Source organism: Passer domesticus, unplaced genomic scaffold (assembly GCF_036417665.1).
Source record: "Passer domesticus isolate bPasDom1 unplaced genomic scaffold, bPasDom1.hap1 HAP1_SCAFFOLD_145, whole genome shotgun sequence".
NCBI lineage: Eukaryota > Metazoa > Chordata > Aves > Passeriformes > Passeridae > Passer > Passer domesticus.
Genome location: NW_026989936.1, coordinates 27,079 through 47,258, shown reverse-complemented (window position 1 = coordinate 47,258; position 20,180 = coordinate 27,079). Strand labels below are relative to the sequence as shown.

The following is a 20,180-nucleotide window of genomic DNA, read 5'->3' as shown; positions in this document are numbered from 1 at the left end:
TGATAGAAAATGATAATTTCAGTCCCTTATCATCTTCTTGGAAAGTGCTCTCATCTTTCCACAAGTCTCTGCTGTGACCAACCCTGGTGACTTTGGATACTCAGATACATCCTCATCAACCTGGGGACTGTGTCTTGTGTCAGAAAGCACAGCAACAAGCCACCTAAAGAAAAGTGGAAAGGACCATTTGAAGTGTTCCTAAGCACTCCTGCAGCAATAAAAGGGGATGGGATCAGTACATTGATACACCTGCCCCCAAGGGAAGACAGCCCCAACACATAAGGGACTTGGGGAAGGGAGTACAGATAAGAATTTGAAGCCTCAATTTGTTAAAGCATGGAAATAAAACTTTCTAATGCAGTGTAGAGTGAGTTAGAAGAAATCCTATCAAGGGAAAGATATGTCATGAAGGGGTAACCATGAAAAGTCCTCAGTCTCAGCCCAGCCTGGGCAGCAGCACTCTGGCACGCTCTGTCAAGCAGCAGCAGCCAGCAGGCCCAGGGGAGGCAGCCCAGCACAGTTCACCCCATGCCCCCCACGGCAGCGTCCCTGGGGCTGCTGCACTGCAGAGCTGGAGGAGCACCCCCTGAGCCAGGCAAAAATGGACCCAAGTCTCAGGGTTTAGGAGGTGACATTTTCTTGAACTTGGCTTGAAGGAGAGCAGAAGGGCAACAACGGCTCAGGTGTTCAATCACAAAACACCCCAAGGGCTCTCAGGCACAGGGACTCAACATCGTTGGCTTGGAGACAATGGAGGAATTTGTAGAATGCTCTGCAAGGAAGAAAGGGGCATTCCCAGCCACCTTTGAGTGTTCCCAAATATTATCCTCCCTCAATCAATTTCATGTCCTTTCCCTAAAGACGCTTACAGCCTTGCTGGCAACAGCTCTACCATGTCAGCTGAATGAATACATGGAGGAAACTTAGGAAAAGTCTCAAACATCAAAGTCCCCATAGGTTTGTGCTGGAATCAAGATCTGTGTCTCTCTAGAAAGGCTGCTTGAGACAGATTAGTCTTAAAAATGCTAAGAAATGGACAGCATTTCCATAGGGACACTTGAACTGAATTTCCATTTAAAATCCATTGAAGTACCTTGCCTCCAACATTTCTCAAAGTGTTTTAGAAAACTCTTACAGAGATCTGGATCTTCCCTGGCTCACTGACAAGGGGAGGCCATGATCTCCAGCTGCTTCAGCTGACAGCTTAGAGTAGCCCATGTGCACTCCTCTGCAACCCTCCAAAACAAGGTCATTTGAGGACAGGTTTGTCCAACTTCTAAGCCTTTGACAACTTTGGCAAAGAGTTTGAATTAACAAGAAAGGTCAAAAACCACCCCTACACTTATCATAAAGAATTTCCATCCACTACAATATTTTCTTAAAATGAGCTCAACTTCATAGTAGAGGTAGTGGGCTTCCACCCTCTATTGATCAATTTCTTTCAGTGGACAAACTTAGGACTTGAAGAAAACAAGTGACCAGAAGAAACCCAATCCAAATGATACAATCAACAAGGAAAGAAGGAATTACCGATAGTGAGATTTCTTTATTGTTAAATTTCAATACTATCATCTTTCAACTTTGACTTAAACTTATTAAACTTCTTTGAACTAATCCTACATTTATAAGAAAGCACCTACTGCTCAGTGCTAAGATAACCTATTGTTCTGTACTAATTTAAAGAATCCTAAAAATCCTAATCTTCTAGTTGAAATGAAAAATCCAGATTTCAGAGATGTTCCATGCTGAAGCCGATGTCTGGTGCCAGTACTCCACTCACTGCTGCTCAAATTCAGAAATGCAGCTCTGAATATGGGCCAGCTTCTTGTGGAGGTACTGGCACCCACTCTTCATTTCATAATAGCTGGGGCTACTCTGTGAAGGAGAAAGAAAAGAAAATCAGGGCATGCAAACACTTCTGCAGAGCTTAGAATCTGATGTCCTTTGCTTTAAAAATGCCTTGAGGCAAACTTAGCAGTTGCCATGGCCCTGCAGGTCTGGTGTCACACGTACCTGTTGTAACTGCTGATAATCTGCTAGGATTCGATAATGCAGCATCTGCAGGAAAAACAAAGAAACAAAAATAACAAATCATGAAGAATGTTTCACTGGCACCATAAAATGCACGCTTTGGTAAAACACTAAAAGTACATTCAGTCTGACTCTATAGAGATTTTCTTCTCTGTGAGCCACCACTCTTCTGGGAGCTCTGCAAAACAAAATTCCACCTCCCAGCATCACCCAAGATCTGTAACTAAGCCTCTCAATAGGCAAGAGAAGGAGTCCATGCTCTAAGACTCTGCTTGGGACACCTCTCACAAACAGCTGTTTCTTCATAGACAGCTCAAACAGGGGCTTTTGGGCAAGGTCTTGCAAAAATCAGACTCAGCCCAAGCAGTGTCTGCGCATATTTGCCAGTTCCACAGTTTCCCTCTTCCACAGCTGCTCCCTCTGAGCAGCTCCAGGGAATCCAAAACACTGCTGTGATGAAGCACAGTCTTCATGGTTTTATCCTTCTTTACCTGATAGGCTTTGGAGCCTGGAGTCAGAGACTTCCATTGTTCCTGAAAATGTCTGAATTTCTTGATGATCTTGTCAGTCTTAAAATATAAATTCCAATATTCCTCATAATCTGCATTGAAGGCATCCTTGTAGTGCTGGCGTTGCTCCAAGGAGACAATGGCTCCGTATTTTCTAAAGGACAAAATGAGACCATTTTTCTCTGAGTGAACTCTAAGAGAACATTTGAGTGTGTTTCAATTCCATAAAACACACATATAATTTGACACCAAGCACAGGGAAATCTCAAACACAGACAACCAAGCTTTGAGTCAGTGGCTCTGGGCCTGACAGTTTTTGCTTTCAAGCTCATGTGCATCAAGAGAATGTAGTCAGGTAATTCTGGGAATCTGCCACATTTCTATGTGGCCCATTTCTAGTTCAAAATCGCTGACATTGTAGAGGTTTCCTTCATGAGCAGGTGGAGCACATTTAGAAATTATGTGCCCTCATTTCAAATGTCAAAGGAAAAACAAACACAGCAGCTTCAGGAAGACAAGACATAACTAAATTATAATCTCTTCCTCTGTAGGAAAAACTTAATTGAGTTACATGTGACTGCGAAAATTCATCTGCAAAATATTTTTGTAAAGGAATGTATTTATGGAGATGAGTGAATTTTTGAGCTACATTCTTTTCTGTCTAATGGTAAAGCAGAGTCAATGATAATATTTGATTCTTCTAGTGGAGAGCAAGTTACATCACTGAGCTGGGAACTGAGGCATTTCTAATACACAAAAGGAAACAAAGCCACAAAACCAAACTCTAGTCAAGTCAGAATTTACAAGAAGAAATACCCAAAGCACATCAGCTCCTAAGGAGGGAAAAACTCATTAATGCTCAAAGCCACTGATGGTAGTCAAACCTTCTTCATTCCCTTCTCCCTCAAATCAGCAGGTCTGAGGTTTATCAAGCTCATGATACAAATCCAAGATGAAGTGGCAATGAGAGCAATAGATGCCACTTGCTAACACTCTCACACCAATGCTTCTGCTCCTCTGGGCCTGAAGGTCTGGTTCTTACTGCATGACAAAAACTCCCTCCACGTCGGAATCAATTCCTTCAAACCACCCTGAGATTAATATTTACAAGCAGTAAATTGCTAACAAGTTGAAATTCAGTAGTAGGACAGACAACAACTTGTGCCAAGGATGCATGCCAGGCCTGATACACCTCAGTAGTATGCAGGATAATTTTGAAAAGAAAACCACAGATGCCTTTCCACATTTTGGGCGGTCCCGGAGCAATGTGAGCTGGGGCCCTGCCGCGCCTGCTCCAAAGGCCGCAGCTGCCCCAGAGCCCCAGAGCTGCAGGAGGCCTGGCTGCCCCTGCCAACATCTCTGCTCTGACACAAGCTGCGAGCAATTTCCAGGGCTTTCTACCACACACACACTTCTCCCTCCTCTCCTGCAAATGCCATGAGGGGATGCAGCAGCACTGCTGCAGCTGAGCCTGTGCAGCTGCACTGCAGGAAGGGAGGGCCCGTCCGGGCCTCACCCACCTCGGTGTTCATCTCTGCTCTGAGCCTTGGAGGCCCAACAAAACCTGCTCAAACTCATCCTTTCAGCACAGCAAAGAGATGGACACTGCACCCCACTGAGAGTGGCAAGAGTGAATTGCTATTTGACTCACCTCAAGTAGTCTGCTTGGTTGCTTGTTGCAGAGCATGTGGAGGCAATGGAAGTATCTGTTCTTTTTCCTGCAGAAAAGCAGAATTTTGACACTCTTCATCAGGAGATCATTAAAAGATCAAAAGATCCCCATTGGACAGTCTTGAGAAAAGTCCTTCAGACCTTTCTTTTCACAAGAAATTATTCAGAAGAAGCAGTAACATTTATTAATGGGGCACACACAACCTTTTCCACAGTAGCCTGTCCTGGGGTTTAGAAAGAGGGAATGGCCACTTTATCCTACAGATTGTGCATTCCCACAGTGTTAGCCCCAGCTATATATTTTCTCATATATAAAACATGAGGTGTCATCTGCAGAGCCATTCAATTCTTGCAGCAACAGATGCAGCTTCACAAAAGACAACAGCTTGAGAGAGACCAACATTGATGTTCTAACAAGAAATGAAGAAGGAAGCTGAGTTCTTCTCACGCCATGTTTTATCCCCACTTCGCTGCCAGTTCCAGAGGCCCAAAGTTTGGAGAAGTACCTGCACTCTTGTCAGCAGGAAAGCCAATTCCATTCTATTGGGCTTACTGGCACTAAGGCTCCAATGACCTGCAGCCAAAACCGATTAACGTGGCAGGATAGGGTTGGAAACAGCTCTGCACTTGTGAATTGCCCTTTGGCTCTTTCCAAAGGCATTTGGGAAGCATTGCACACATAACCTCAAAGCCCACTTTCCAAAGAAATGTTGAAGAACTACAATGATAATAAAAAGAGCTGCCATAAGGAAAACAGAAAGCAGAAACAGGAAGGAACACTCAGGATCTTGGTAATCTCTGCTTTCCACTTGAGGTTTTGTGCCAAGCATCAAAGACCCAGAGGATCCTTTATGTTCCTTATGAGCTTCCATTGCCCTTATTTACACAAAGTAATCTTGTTCAAACTCAGCCATTCTTGCCAATCTTTAGACCACCTAAGCTTTAATTTTTGAGGAAAGAGCTGTCATGTGATGTTCCATTTGCTTTTGTTGATTTCAGTGTTCAAACTATTACATGGTATAGCAGAAGTATAAAAAGAAGTGTAAATATAATAATAAAAATGGACAGAAATACCAATAGTCAGAGCATGTTCAATACAACTTGCCTTTGCTGTGAGCATTTCATTTCCAAAAGTGCATTTGCTCTCATGGCTCAGTCCACAAAAAAGCTTCAGCCTAAGCCCCAACTTGAAACACAGAACAGATTTTTCCTTCACCAGCTGGGCAGAATTTTGTTACTGCCTCCTGATAAAAGCTGCTCATGTGTTCATGGATTCAAGCAGAAATCCTTCAAAGGCATCCCAAGGTTTGCAGGTGCTGTGTTTATGTCCAGAAGAAATGTGGGAAGACCATCTCAAAGCACCTGTCTCTACAAGCACACCAGCACTTGCAAGAGGCATCTGCACACTCTAAACCTGCCTCCAGGCTAACCCCAACTTGGAATTTGCACGGTCAACCTCCAAAAGAGACAAGCCACAGATTTAACAAAGCAACTGAACTCTGCCCTACTTCCTGTCTCCCTGTCATCAGAAATCAAGTGTTCTTTATGCCTTTATGTTTAGCTTTTCAGCACTGTTTTCAGTCTGTACTAGTTCCACAGCTTTTGAAGAAGGAAATTCTGCAGCTGGGATGGAGAGGAACTCACAGCCTCATTCAAAGTAGATCTCCAGGAAACCACACCCCTCAAAGGTTTTGAGCTTTTGGAGTTTCCATGAAAAGGCTGAGTTCAGTGAAAAACCATGGAATCACGGAGATTTGACTGTTTCAGTAAACTAGCCTGAAATCAATGTGTGACAGGTTTGTGCATTCAGCATGCAGTCTTGGAAATCTGCTGATGGAAAAAGCGGTGTCTCAGTCAACGGTCAGTTTACTAGAAATCAAATGGAAAGAAATAACCCATTCCCTGTGGTTTTGTAATGCCTGGTTCTTAATTTTAATCAGCTTCTCCCAACAGCAAGCAATTTCACATTTCTTTGTCCTCAACTGGTTTTTGCACTACTTAGAGAGAGAATTTCTAAAAATTAATGTCATTTTAGACAAGGTTCCAGCAGCACAGGTTCTGGGCTTTGCTGTTGTTGTCTTTTAAAGCAAGAGATACAATCTAATCTAATGGCAGGAAAAAAAAAAAAGAGTCTTGATTTTTCATGACCATACAGCAGGGGTAATGGTAGAGCGTGATGTAGAGCAGTGCCTTTGTGTATCCAGAGCCAGCTTCCAAAGCTCCCTTGTCACAAGGTGCAAGAGCACAATTAACTGTTTCCAAACACTGTCAAAGAAGGATGTTTCCATAAGATGAACCACCAGAAGAGGAATCTGAGAGAAGCACAGATGGCAGGAAGAAAAGCACTAAGCCTTGGCCTAGCAGAGGTGAAGGTTCGGAATTAGGACACCAGACAAAAACTCCACTGTAGAGACTGTGGGTAAGGAGAATCACTGCTTCCATGGCTTCTAGCCCAAGACGTGGGGACAGCTGTGACCACCCTGTGGATACCCCAGTCTTGGACAGTAGAAAGGTGGTACCTCCAGAGAGACTTGGGGCCTCCACCACCGAGAAGACAAAGGGTGAGGAAGGACCAGCTGGATGGCAGAGGGCCCATGTGGGGATGATATCTTCCTACTGAATGTCTCTCTCTTCCCCTCACCCTGCCTCTCTTCTCTTATTTCTTTCTATCTCCCTACTTTGCATTTCCTGTTCAATAACATTTTTACTCTTGACTGTGGAAAGAGGCGCGCTTGCACCTTAATTGCACCTTAATAACCAAATCTTTACACCACAGTTATGAAAACAGCAGTCAGGGAAACCAGCACATTAATACCTTCATCGAAATCCAAGGGATGCAACTGCTTCAGTCTTCCCAATTCCTTTTTCTTCCTGTTTGAATTGGGGATCTCCTCTGCACCCTGGCAGGCACTGGGATGATGGAACTCTGAAATTTCTCTCGTTTTTGCACCACATGAGTGCAGGGGGAAATGGAGCCAAAACTTGGAAGCATGTCCAAAGAGCAAAGGGATGAGGAAGACAAAAGGAAGGAAGAAAAGTGGCCACCAGCTGCTGCCTGGACATGACTGGGCTGGTGACCAATTCTCCTGTTCTTGCTCATCACAGGACTGGTAAATTCATAAGCCAGAGGCCGTTTCTGCAACAATGACAACATAATTTGTTCATCAACCTAGGAGCAGGGTCAGCTTTTGCTCCCATTCTGAAAAGGCAGCATTTCTGAACTGGCCAAGGTTGAAAACACATCTTTCTTAACTAAAAAGAGCATTCAAACTAGCAAGTAAACTGCAGGTAAATACAGGCTCTATCTCATCCCTCCTTTCTCATCCTAGCACTTAGCAAGTCCTACTTCAAGTCTGGAGCTAAAATGCTTTGAGAGAAAGACATTCCCATTCAGGAGCTCCATCAAAACTTCCCGAAAAGGGAAGGTCCTGCACATTCACATCACAGCTTTTACATCACCAGCAAGTCTGCTAAAATTTACCATACAGTCCAGAAGGTTAAAAATGCACAAAATACCTGAGCAGGTCTTGCTAGAGCGTCTCTCAGAAGGTCCTAGAGATGTCGCTTGACTGGTGTTGGTGGGGTTCTGAGATGGAGCTGATTTTCTGTATGGATGATCCAATATTTCATGTTAAAAAGCCTAAATATCAACTGTCATAGTTCTTTCCATGCAAGGAAAACAGACCTTCAGTGTCAGGACTCAAAGAAACAGCATGAAGCTGAGTTCAGGGAGCTTTAGGCAGGCTATCATGAAAACATTCATGGCCCAGAGGGTGCTTGAGCACTGCAACAGGCTCCCCAGGCCAGTGGTCACTGCACAAAGAGTTTAAGAAGGATTTGGACAACTCTTTGGGCACAGGGTGTGACTCTCGTGGTGTCTGTGCAGGACCAGGATCCTGGCAGGTCCCTGCTACCTCAGCATATTCTAAGAATCTTGGCTTCATTGCCAGGGTTTTTTTTTTTCCCGTTCTCTGAACGACTGAATATTAACTTCAAATTCTGTCTGACTATGTCAGTGTAGCCAGACAATCAGTCTGAAGGGTTTGAAGTAGATGTTCCTTCAGACTGAAGGAATTCTCCTTTGGATTCCACTTGGCTACCTATGGCCAGACATTTCAGAAAACAAATCTTCATTATGGTTGCTGCATGCACACTAGAGAAATATGATTGTTCCTGAATTGGGTGGGAGCACCCAATTTGAACTCAACAATATCTTTTTGCACAGAGCTGAATTATTCCCTGCCACATGAGTTTTAAGCCATATTAATGTTTCACCAATTGGAAACAACCAAGTATCTCCATTCATATCCAGCAAGAGTTCCTTTGAAAAAAACACATTTAGTGGTTTAGCCACAATATGTAAGGAGAGGGGGTCATGGTACCTCTGGTGGACGGCCCCTTCTTCCCTGAGAGCCAATTCCCTTTGCCCTGCCCCTTGCTACTGACCCTGCACACACCCCTGCTTAAACCTTGTGCAGCGGACATGGCTCATCTTTTGTCTCTGGATCCCCTTTGTTGTGCTCAAATAAACCTCACTGGAAGTGACCTTATAAAAGGCCTCTCTGCCTCTCTGCAGCTACTACTATTTGAAGCAACTCAGCTGTACTGCAGAGTCACCAAGGCCTTGGTGTGCTTTCCTCGAGTGCAGGAATCTGTGCAGGGATTGAGGCCAATGCTTAGTATTCCAAGAGTGTTTATCAGCTGGGCATTAGCAGTGACAAAATGCCTGGTACTGCAGGAACATGCAGCAGAGGGGCTGCAGGCTTCCTCCTGAGAATTGCCTGCAGGGCAGTCCTATCTGGAAATGCCACATGGATGTGTCTCTTTGATGCATCTTCCTAAGCATACAACTAAAATATCAAACAGGGATTGTAAAAAAAGTGTGGTGGTTTTCTTCTTTTGGGGCACTCTGAAAACAACTCTTCCTCTCTGATACCTCAGGATTGTTCTAACAATGTAATGTTTTAACTTTAAGGGCACATTGAAAAGACCTCTTCCTCTCTTATTTGTGCTGTCAACTGATGTTATCTTCCAGGAGGTCAGGCTAACCAAAATGTAGAATTCTTACCAAACCCAAACTGTAGAAGGAACGGTAGAAGTACAAACAGTCATAAAAACAACACCAGCATTAAACCAGCCCCACAGCCTATCAAGTTCTGGGAAGTATTTTGTCTCCAATGACTGGTGACAAGTCAGGAGTCTAAAGGGAATCCAGGAAGCCAAGTGTTCTCATCAGTTTGGCCAGACTAGCGCACACACCTTCACGGAGGCATTGGCTGGGTTGCAGCCTTCTGCTGCTTGCAAAACAATCCCTGCTCTTGTCTTCACTGCACAGGGAAGCTCAGGCAAAGCCCACTCACTCCCAGCTGCCCTCAAAGGCAAAAGGAATGCCCCAAAGTGCTGCCTGGCTGTCCCCGAGCACAACACTGGCTTCTGAGGGAGTTCACAATGTCTGTCTGACACCAAAGGGAGGAGGAACATGTGCTCCAGCCCATGCTGAGGCACACACACCATGCTCTGCTCCATCAGACAAAGAACACACAGGATGTACTCAGCAGCTTCAGGCACCTCCTCAGCAGCCTGACAGCCAGCCTGCTCCCACAGCTCCAGCCTGGCTCTGCAGGGAGCTTCCTGGGGGACCTCCCTCCTTCTGAGACACGGCTCTGCCTTTCCCATTCTCTTTGGGCCTGCTGTGCCATTCCTGCCTTCCTCAAACCTGCACTCTGGTAGCCTCTCATCTGACCGCTCCTTTCCCTCATGGCACAAAGGGCTCTCCAGCACTGTTTACCAAGGGCCAGCATGGAGACAAAGCCACCCAGACAGACAGAGCCCAGAGAAACAGTGCCCATAAGGAGTGCAGAGCAGTCCAAAACAACACACAAGCTCTCTTTTCACACCCTTTGCCTTTTGACTGCCTCAGCTTCGTACCTCTTCTTGGTCAGCTTGCATGGTGGCAACTTCCTGCTTCATCTCAAGCAGCCTTTTCTCCTGCTCCTTCTCTACCTCTGCCAGGAAGTTTGCCCATGCTGCCAGCAGCTGCTGTGCCTCCAAATGCTGCCCTTCCAGCTCCTGGTGAGGGGAGGAAGACACTTCCAATGAAGTTCCATCCAAGTTCACCAAATAATCAGTGGAAGCTTCATGCCTCACACCATCCCCCACCAGAAAATGCACATCAGTAGTGTCTCTGTGCCTTCCAGAAATGCTGTCCAAACCAGAAATTCAGAAGGAGGATCAGCAGGTGGGACAAAAGGAGATGTCACCTTCCTTTCCTGATCTGATGGCTGCCTCTTTCCCGGCCCCTCTCTCCTCTGGATTCCTACGTGCTCTCAGAGGCTCTGTTCTCCAGTGCTGAAGTGGTCCTTGTCATCTCCTTTGCTCCCTGCATTCCCTTGCTGCAGGGATGGCAGCAATCAGGCTGTCAGAAGAGGCTTAAGAGAGGCTCCGCTGATTGCAGAAATGGATGCTGCCCAAAGGGAAAAAGAAACAAAACAAACCAAATTAAAAGAGACAAAGGAAAAAGGAACCATTCTTTTCCAAACTGAGTTCCTAACAGGGCTGACCTGGATTCCTCCAGCACCCAGAAATACACAGACATGGGACTGAGGGCACCAGCAGCACATCTGCCTTCATGTCCAGCATGCTGCTGTCACAGGCAAACGCGGCCCAGAACTGCACTAGTCCATTCCTCATGGTGTCGTCACTTGCTGGGATTTTTGTCCTCCTATAACTGTGGGATTGCTGCTTGCTGTCCTAAGGATTTATTCCTTTCAGGAAAGTCAACAGACTTATTCAAACTCCTCTTTTCTACAGACATGGGCTCTTTGAGTGTCCAGGAGAGATGTGGGGCATAAAGCATTCCTCAAGAGACTCCCAAGAGCTCTGAAAAACGTTGATCCCACGTGTTGTTCTCAGGAGCTCTGGACATGCAGGTTTTCAGCAGCAAGCCAGGAGCAAGGACACAAGCAGCAGGGTGCAGATGTGCTCAGCTCTGTCTTGCAGGAAGAGCAGTGTCTGCCTCAGCACACCCCACTCCCTCCTGTGCTGGCTGGCATCTTCCTTCACAGCAGGCACAGCCAAGGAAGTGGCCCGGTCACCAGCTCCTTGTCTGCCACCAAACCTGGCAGCAAAGCCACAGCAATTCTCATCTACTTGATGGGGCCAGGCAGCACATGGGGCTGGCACAAATCCTGCACAGCTGTGCCTGTTTGGCTGGCAGAAACCTCCAAGGGTGGGCCAGGAGGGACAAGCTGGGTGCTCTCGGATGCTCACAGTGAGCTCCACCCCAGCTCCCCCCTTCCCACAGACCAATCTAAAACCGCTTGGCAGGGACTGCTTTCATTGTGTTCCTCAAGCCCCCGTCCCCAGCATTGCAATACTTCAGTTCCTTTGCTACCAGGCAAACCTGAATACAGCACCTGAGAGCAAAAGAGGGACACAGAAATGACCAGAAGGTGGGAGCTCTCCTCTGAGGAAGGGCTGGGAGACTTGTGCTTGTTTAGCCTGGAGAAGAGCAAGCCCCAAGGAGACTTTTCAATAGTTTCAGGGGCTTCTAGGAAAGTTGGGGACATATCTTTTAGCAGGGCCAATTGCAAGAGGACAAGGGGGAACGGCTTTAAGCTAAAAGACACTCAATTCAGATTGGCTCTGAGGAAGAAACTGTTTGTGAGGAGAGTGCTGGAACACTGGCACTGGCTGCCCAGAGAGCTGGGAGGAGCCCCAAGCCCAGCAACATTCAAGCTCCGCTTGGATGGCCCTCTGAGCAACCTGATCTACTTGAAGATGCCCTTGCCAGTGGCTGGGGTTTTGCGCTAGATGACTTTCACTGGTCCCTTCTAACCTCAGCAATCAAGATCCTACTTAGTTTTCATTTGAAAAGCACCCAGAGCAGAGATTACTCTGTGGGGGGCCCATCTGATTCCCTGGAGTTTGGCCGAGGAGCAAACCCTGGCAGGGAACAGCTGTTTGGCCTGCAGCCGCTTTGCCTTGTACCTGCAGAAGTTCCTTGGCAGAGCCTCGCCTGTCCACATCCATCTGCAGGCAGCAGCCCAGAAATTCACACAAGCCAGGGGGTAGCCTGAGCTGGTGCAGATTTGGAACCCCTTGCTTGCCTATCAGGTAGCTGGCCTGAAGCAAAAGGAAACATGAGACTCTACGTGATTCTTCCATACCTTTCAGGGCTCACCTAGACTCCATCTTTAAAACTCCAGTCTGCAGTGGCAATTTCTTGCCTAGCAGATGCTTAGAGATGAGCCTTGTCTCCCAAAGGAAAAAAGGCCCCAGTGCAGCCCCAGCTATTCCAAGCTGCACCAGGTCTTGCCTTGACGGCTGATGTGAGCCCCAGAGACCTTTTTTGAAGTGGCCCTTGCTGGAAGCACTTCAAGCTGTGGGAATGGGATTTTCTCTAATGGACTGAGAGCAGAAGGACACGGCTATCTGAGCACAGTTGCACCTTACCTTGACACTGGTCTCCTGCATATAAGGAGCCTCTCCTGTGGCCATTTCTATTCCCACGATGCCAAGGGACCAGGTGTCCACTTTGGGGCCGTAAGGCTCTCTTCTCACCACCTCGGGTGCCATCCAGTAAGTGGTCCCGACCATCGACCTCCGTTTCCTGTGCTCAGGGCTGAGCACAGCATAGAGGCCAAAATCAGCTGAGGAGGAAAACAAACACTGCTTCAAGTAGGAAACCAAGGAAAAGTGTTCCTCACTCTCAGTCCCAGAATGCAGTGCTGAATCCAGCTGGAAAAGCAGCTGGGCTTTCCTTGCTCAGGGCTGCAGCCAAGGACATGGGCAATTGCACAGCTAACAACCTGCCCAGGATTCCCACAAAACCTTGGCTTTTCCTCATTCCCCTGAACGTTTACACTGTCTCCCTTTGGAAGGAACACCCACAAACCAAAGTTCCTCTGGATACCTGGTTGCTCTCTAGACCACTCAGCACCTTCCAGCTGCGGCCTGGGCTTGCGCAGCGCTCCCTGCACTCTCAGCAGCCACTGCTGGCACCCGGCAGCCTCTCCAAAGCAGCCCCACACCGCCTCCCCGCAGCGCTGCGCCTCAGCAGGAATACCCACCCAGCTTGACGGAGCCATCCCGGCCCAGAAGGATGTTGTCACTTTTGATGTCTCTGTGGATCACCTGCTTGGCATGAAGGAAAGCTAGGCCTTGCAGGCACTGCCAGGAGAAAAAGAAACAGGAGGCCAAAAGTTAGCCTGATCTGATTTCATCACATGCAAAAGGAGGCTGCTCCTGAAGATTCACAGATCTCCAAGGAGCAGTGAGTGCTGGCAGGAGGAAGAGCTTGCTGCTGCAACACTAGGAGAGCAGGATCTTTCCAAGGGAAGGCATATTAGCTTTGGAGGGGGAAGCATCAGTCAGTCGTTGCTCCAGACTGTCCCCTGCAGAGCCAGCCAGAATGAGCGCTGCTGCAGCGGATGCGCTCTCCCCGTCCGGACGACAAACAATGGTTTGCCAAAAGAGGAAAACGTCCCTGCCTTGGATACCAAGGGGATCACTGTCGGGCAGGAGACTGGAGGACAAGGGTTCTATGGCTGCCTCGACAGCAGACTTGGAAGTAGCTCTTTTGTCAGTTTGCAGCAGCAAGCACCATGCTGGGTGCCATGCCATCCTTTGGAGTGGAGACCTGTGACAGATGAGTCTCTCTTTGGCTTGGCCTCTGGTTTAAAACTCTCACAGCAGCACCTTTGCACTTACAGGCAAAGAAGGCAGTGCAGAAAGGCTCTGGGCAAAGGCTTGTGGGAGGCAAAGTGCAGAACAGAAAATAAAAAGGAAAAAGAGACAGAGAGTTCAATGATGGTGGATAAGAGTGAAGAACAGAGTACAGGAAGGGCAGGGACACTGGCAGGCAGTTCAGTCCAGATGCTCTTTCTTCTCTGAAGCAGAAGAGCAACAAAGAAAGAAAGCTCTGAACATGGAATCACTCACTTTGCAGTGCTTTCAAAGGACGAGCCATGTCCAAACCATGCCAAGCACAAGCAGGACCCCTTACCTCCCGACACACTGTTGCTATGTGTCCTACAGCCATCCTTCTCACGGTGACCACATCAGCTAAGGAGCCTCCATCCATATATTCCAACACCAGCAGTACAGCCTTATCCACAAGGTAGCTGCAAGAGGAAAGCAACAGCATGGAGCTGAACATGCACAGCTGAATTGCTGTGGGGAAGAAAAGACTACAGCTGAGTTTTGTTTCCAGGTCACTGGTAAATGAAGATGCAATCAAATGAAGACACACTCCACCTAGGCTAGCCAGTGCCTGCCATCTGTGCCACCTAAAGGAGGAAGGCACATCCATGGAAAAGGAGACGGCTTAGGTGGCAAGCAGGGGAAAAAGGAGGTTTAGTGAGGAAAAAGAGAAATCTGGAAGTGGACACATCCCAGCAGCTGCTTCATCATCTTCAGACACAAATTGCACCATTCCCTCCAGCAGCAAGGAGACACAGTTTTCACAGCTTTTACTAAAGGCAAGTGGGTGTGCAGCACTGCCAACACCCTTTGTAAAACCTTGCAGAAAGGACAGTCACAAACAGGAAAACAATTTCAGACCTGGCAAATTATGTGTCTCCTAGCCTAGTCTTTTGGCATGCAAGGCTATGGAAAATAGTGGGAACAGCACAAGGGACATAATCTCTGGCATGCTTTCTCCTCCAACAATTGGAAAAAATCATGCCCCAAACCAGCAAAACCACATGCAGCAAGTGAACATACAGGCTGCTGGCTTAGTAAGAGAGCCAGGTTTCTGAGATCAATCTTCAAGCTGTTTATGTCAGGAAGCATTCATGGGGACAGAATGCAAACTCCTCCCATGCCTGGTGCAGGAGTGGATTGATGTTCATTGAAAGATCCATTTTCTGCCAGTGGCTAAAGAGCTTTTAAATCTTTGCCTTGCAAGTATGGAAATGAACATTCCCAGAAAATCACCAGAACTACTTACCTTTCTAAGTAGCTGACAATATTGGCGTTCTTATTTTCTCTCATGAGCAGGATTTCTTTTAATATTCCCTCACAGCCCTGGTGCTGGAGATAAAGTTCCTTTACAGCCACCTACAATGACATCAAAAGCTCTTAGGGACAGACATGACCAGAGCCTTTTTCTCCGGGCACTCACGGGCCCGGATGCCTTGTCACCTCGGAAAAAAGGGACTCTAAACCATCAACCACAAAGCGCTAACACCACCCTCTGCACCCACAGACTTCTCAAACAGACTTTGTTTAGCACTACTATTATCATTTACACACGCTTTGGAAGCCAAAAGTAATTTTTCTCCTGTGAAGAGACGGCTGCCAATTCAATTGTGTGCCAGAGTAAACACATACAAACACGATGGAGAAAATGCTGCCAAAAAAGAACTGCAAAGCGACTCAAAGTAAAGTTACAATCCCAGCACATCCACACTTCTTCAGTTTGGCTTTTGCAACTTTGAAGAGCAATCTTTAGGCTTGAAATTATTGAATGGGTTTAAAAATGAATACCCCTTTCTGTGGTACACTATGGATGTGCCCCAGGTTCTAAGCACAGGGCTTGGGGCTTTCGGACGCCTCCGAGACCTCCCTCCAAGTGCAGTTCCTGAGCACAGCTCTGCAGCTGGATAAGGAACTACCTTCTCTAATTCCTTACTATCAAGGAAGATGGAATGTATTTCCTGAGAGTCAAAAAGAAGAATTCAGGACTTGGAACTTCTAGCCCCAAAGAGCAGCAAGACTCTCCAAGACACCACCATGCCTGGTCAGAACAGAGAGCATCTCTCTAGTGGAACACAGGATCAACACAAGGTTGTATTATTTAAGGCTCTTCATCAACTTCTTCTCATTCATCTGTGCACGTGTCTCTGTCTCTGTGTGTGTAGGTGTGTGTGTATGTGAACTAGGTTCCCTAGGACTGAAAGGCAAAACTGTGCTCCAGACAAGATCTCTCTTTTTGAAGGGCTTGCATTGTATTTTCCAACTGAATCACGTGATAGAAAACAAAATATCTGTGTCTGATCCTGGGCTTAAGAGGAATTGGGCTGGAATGATGGCTCTTGCCATCAGCTAATCTATGCACATTTATCCAGTAAGTCCAAGCTAGCGTGTCCTCTGAAAGACACCACGGCCATCCTTGCATTCATTCAGGTAGGTAGGAAGGACAAAGTCTGTCTCAAATGCATTTTGCAGCCTGCCTCTAGACAGACTGCTTCTGCAGAACAGCCTCTGCAGCAAAGACAGGCAGGCCAAAGCTCTGGCCACAGATCACATCACAGGGAAAGCACTCAAGAGCTGCAAGATCTGCACGGGCACTCACCGCTTGTCCTGTGGCATTGTCGAAGGCCTTATAAACAGCTCCAAAGCCCCTAGAATCAGAACAGTGGCAAGAGCAGAGAAGTTGTTCAGTGCTGAGGAGCAAAAGGCAGCCCAGGCAGGAGCTCTGTGCTGCCTGCAGTGGCTCTAAAACACTGGGCTTTGTCTACTCTTCAGCCAAGGGCACAGCAGCCCAGCAGCCCTCTGCCATGCAGAGTGTCCAAGAGAAAAGCTGGCTCCCACAGGAAGAAAAAGGGCTGCTAGAAATCTCCAATGTACACAGTAGGTTATGCATGTGGGGAGGTTTTCTTTGCCTTTTCCTTCTTGTGTCTGTGCCTGTGACGTGCCTTACCAGGCAATGAAACACACAGTGCTGCTGGTCCTTCTCACTGCTCTCTTTTCATCCTACCTGCCAAACTCAGGCAATGCCACACAGCCTTTCTTATTTTCCTGACCACTGAATATTGTTTCCAGAAAAATACTAAGAAATGCAACTGAGAGCTGTTATCTGACAGCTGTCTGGTGGGAAACAACACACAAAACCTGCTCTCTCAGGTTTTCCTTCCTTCATGAGTGTGGCCATATTACTTTGAATCATACAAAACCATGTCTCCTGGGAAAATAGGCAAACTGGTGCCCCATCTTGGAGGGACAGGAGGGCTTCCAGGTCCTGCTCCTTGAGGCAGCCAAGACATTGTCAGCATCCAGTTATCTTTGATGATGCCTTGTACTGCCTCAGTAGTGAGACAGGGACAATCTGGAGCCAGGCTCTGAAGATGCTTGCAGCTTGCCTGACTCCCCACATGCTATTGCACCACCAAAACTCCTGGCCCGTGGTTCTGTACTCCTGGCTGCACTCACCCACTGCCAAGATGTTCCCATCCAGTGTACTTCTTTTCTGGATCTTCCACACTCACCACACACCCTGAAAGAAACAAAATGCAAGAAGCAAAGTTCAAAACAGAGAGATTGAGCTTGCAGGAGATCTGAAACCCAGCTCCACTCTCTGGGGCTCTGAGCAATTTGTGGTCTTTTAGCTAATGATAACATCAACAAGAACAACAACAGCAGCCCCAGCAAAACAGGCAGCTCTGCACAGAGTCTGATTCTCCCACACTCCTTTGAAGGGTTGCCTTGAGGGGAAACTAAGCCCATGGAAAAACCATCAGAGCAGACAGAAATCAGAAGATAAACAGGCACCAAGGCCAGCGGCTGTCATCTACAAATGGGAAGGAGGGCTGAAAAATCAGGAGCCTTCATTTTCTTGGGAAGAAACACTCTCTTGGGAGATTCAGCACAAGATTACATACTTCCAAAGATTCAATGCACCCTGGGATCTGGGATGAATTTTTATCAACATCTGCTTTTTGCAGAGCAGAAAGAATCTTGCAAAGTGAATTCCAGGAGAGGAGGGGATGTTCCCTTCCTCTCAGCAGTTTGCCTAAAGAATGCCTTGACATTTTCAGAGAACAGCAGCTCATGCTACATCCAAGAACAATGACTCTAAGAATTAGAACCCTTTTATTTAGGAGCAGGCTAAGTTCTGAAGACCACTTTGCCCGTTCCTCATTTAGTGAAGAACTACAAGTTCTGGTCTTCATCCTGGGCTGCAGCAGCCACGGGCACTGGACTTGGCCCCTTGAACAGCACCCACGTGCACCATCTTCCCAAAGAGCACAGCCCAGACGGGTCACAAGGACAGCGCCGCTCCTCAGGCACTGCCGTGACACAGACACCTGCACAAAGGAGATGCTGATCCTCTCACCAGCCCAGGCAAAGCTGCAGCAACGGGGCGGCAGCTGCAACCCCACAGCTGAGGAAGGCTCCAGCCCCTGCAGGCACAGCAGCTGTCAGTGGCAGGGCGGGATGACAAAAAGCTTGGCAAAGCCCACGAACGGCCACTGACAGCCACTGTCAAGAAGCCAGAGGCACACCCAGCTCTGTTACAAGCTGTTGACCCCACTCAAGGCAGAACATGGTTGTCTTTCTCTTCAGACCCACGGAGGAGTCAATCAATCCACCTTTTGTCCCAACAGCTGATGGCAGACACTGAGTAAACTGGGCTCTGCTCTGTGATTGACCCGTTAGTCTCTGACAGCACTGCACTGGCAGCTCTTACTAGTTGTAAGAAGCAACTCATCTGTACTGCAGAGTCACCAAGGCCTTGGTGTGCTTTCCTCGAGTGCAGGAATCTGTGCAGGGATTGAGGCCAATGCTTAGTATTCCAAGAGTGTTTACCAGCTGGGCATTAGCAGTGACAAAGTGCCTGGTACTGGAGGAACACGCAGCAGAGGGGCTGCAGGCTTCCTCCTGAGAATTGCCTGCAGGGCAGTTCTATCTGGAAATGCCACATGGATGTGTCTCTTTGATGCATCTTCCTAGGCATACAACAAAAATATCAAACAGGGATTGTCAAAAAAAGTGTGGTGGTTTTCGTCTTTTGGGGCACTTTGAAAACAACTCTTCCACTCTGATACCTCAGGATTGTTCTAAGAATGTAACATTTTAGCTTTTAGGGCACATTGAAAAGACCTCTTCCTCTCTTCTTTGTGCTATCAACGGATGTTCTCATCCAGAAGGTCAGGCTAACCCAAATGTAGAATTCTTATCAAACCCAAACTGTAGAAGGAACAGTAGAAGTACTAACAGTCATAAAAACAACACCAGCATTAAACCAGCCCCACAGACAATCAAGTTCTGGGAAGTATTTTGTCTCCAATGACTGGTGACAGGTCAGGAGTCTAAAGGGAATCCAGGAAGCCAAGTGTTCTCATCAGTTTGGCCAGACTAGCACACACACCTTCACAGGGTCATTGGCTGGGTTGCAGCCTTCTGCTGCTTGCAAAACAATCCCTGCTCTTGTCTTCACTGCACAGGGAAGCTCAGGCAAAGCCCCCCCACTCCCAGCTGCCCTCAAAGGCAAAAGGAACGCCTCAAAGTGCTGCCTGGCTGCCCCCAAGCACAACACTGTCTTCTGTAGAGATCCACAATATCTGTCTGACACCAAAGGCAGGAGGAACATGTGCTCCAGGCCATGCTGAGGCTCACACACTATAAAACACTGCTCGGTCACACAAGAAATCCCCAGGACGTACTCAGCAGCTTCAGGAACTGCTTCTCTCTCTCCTGGCTTGAGCGGGCCGAGCTGCTCATGCTCTGGTTTTCAGGCTGTGGAGAGGAGGCTTCTTGGCAGGATGCTGCTGCACCAGCAGCTTCGATGGCAGATCCTGTGTCCACCTGGGAGAAGAAATTTGTTTGTGTCAGAAAGGTGCTTGGCAGAGATGTCCCAGACAGAGCATTTCAAAGGCAAGCCTGTTGGGGTGCATTAGTTTTAAGTTGGTTTATTCCTGTACCCCCCATTCCTGTTTATGGTTTTGCCCGGGCTCTCTCTCTCTCCCTCTTCTGAATTGTCCCGTCAGTTTACACTCTTATCTTTCCTAAATTCCTCCCTGACTGTCTGTCTGTTATTCATGGTCCTTGCCCACTCATCCAGAACATTCTGACCTGGACATTGAATGATTGGACTAGAGGTCAGGGTTCAACCCCTAATTTATTTACACTGGACATCCGAGCTGTTTGTCACGCGTTATTCCCTCCTCTCAAAATTTTAGATTGGTCGCTGTGTTCTAGTTATAAGACCTTGCCGGACAAGCTTTTCTGTCCGCGCCCGACGCA

The 20,180-nt window shown here is 47.4% G+C and overlaps 1 protein-coding gene across 6 annotated transcripts; it reads right to left on the bottom strand.

The window, feature by feature from the left end:
- Nucleotides 1–1,271: 1,271 nt before the first annotated feature.
- Nucleotides 1,272–20,158, bottom strand: LOC135291920 (serine/threonine-protein kinase PAK 3-like). Of its 6 annotated transcripts, none has more exons than XM_064406168.1 (14): nucleotides 19,601–20,158; nucleotides 17,367–17,430; nucleotides 15,163–15,272; nucleotides 14,218–14,335; nucleotides 13,283–13,382; nucleotides 12,666–12,862; nucleotides 12,201–12,335; nucleotides 10,140–10,674; nucleotides 7,728–7,816; nucleotides 7,027–7,347; nucleotides 4,192–4,258; nucleotides 2,523–2,694; nucleotides 2,014–2,058; nucleotides 1,272–1,875 (listed from the first exon to the last, which is right to left on the bottom strand). In XM_064406168.1, exons 2-8 carry the CDS (start codon nucleotides 17,385–17,387, stop codon nucleotides 10,630–10,632), a joined length of 726 nt encoding a protein of 241 aa, XP_064262238.1. In that variant the 5' UTR covers nucleotides 17,388–17,430; nucleotides 19,601–20,158; the 3' UTR covers nucleotides 1,272–1,875; nucleotides 2,014–2,058; nucleotides 2,523–2,694; nucleotides 4,192–4,258; nucleotides 7,027–7,347; nucleotides 7,728–7,816; nucleotides 10,140–10,629. The 6 variants fall into 6 exon arrangements, with proteins under 6 accessions (XP_064262238.1, XP_064262235.1, XP_064262233.1 ...); XM_064406165.1 differs by lacking the exon at nucleotides 19,601–20,158 and having other exon boundaries at nucleotides 10,140–10,280; nucleotides 10,472–10,674; nucleotides 17,367–18,059; XM_064406163.1 differs by lacking the exon at nucleotides 19,601–20,158 and having other exon boundaries at nucleotides 17,367–18,059.
- Nucleotides 20,159–20,180: the final 22 nt, after the last annotated feature.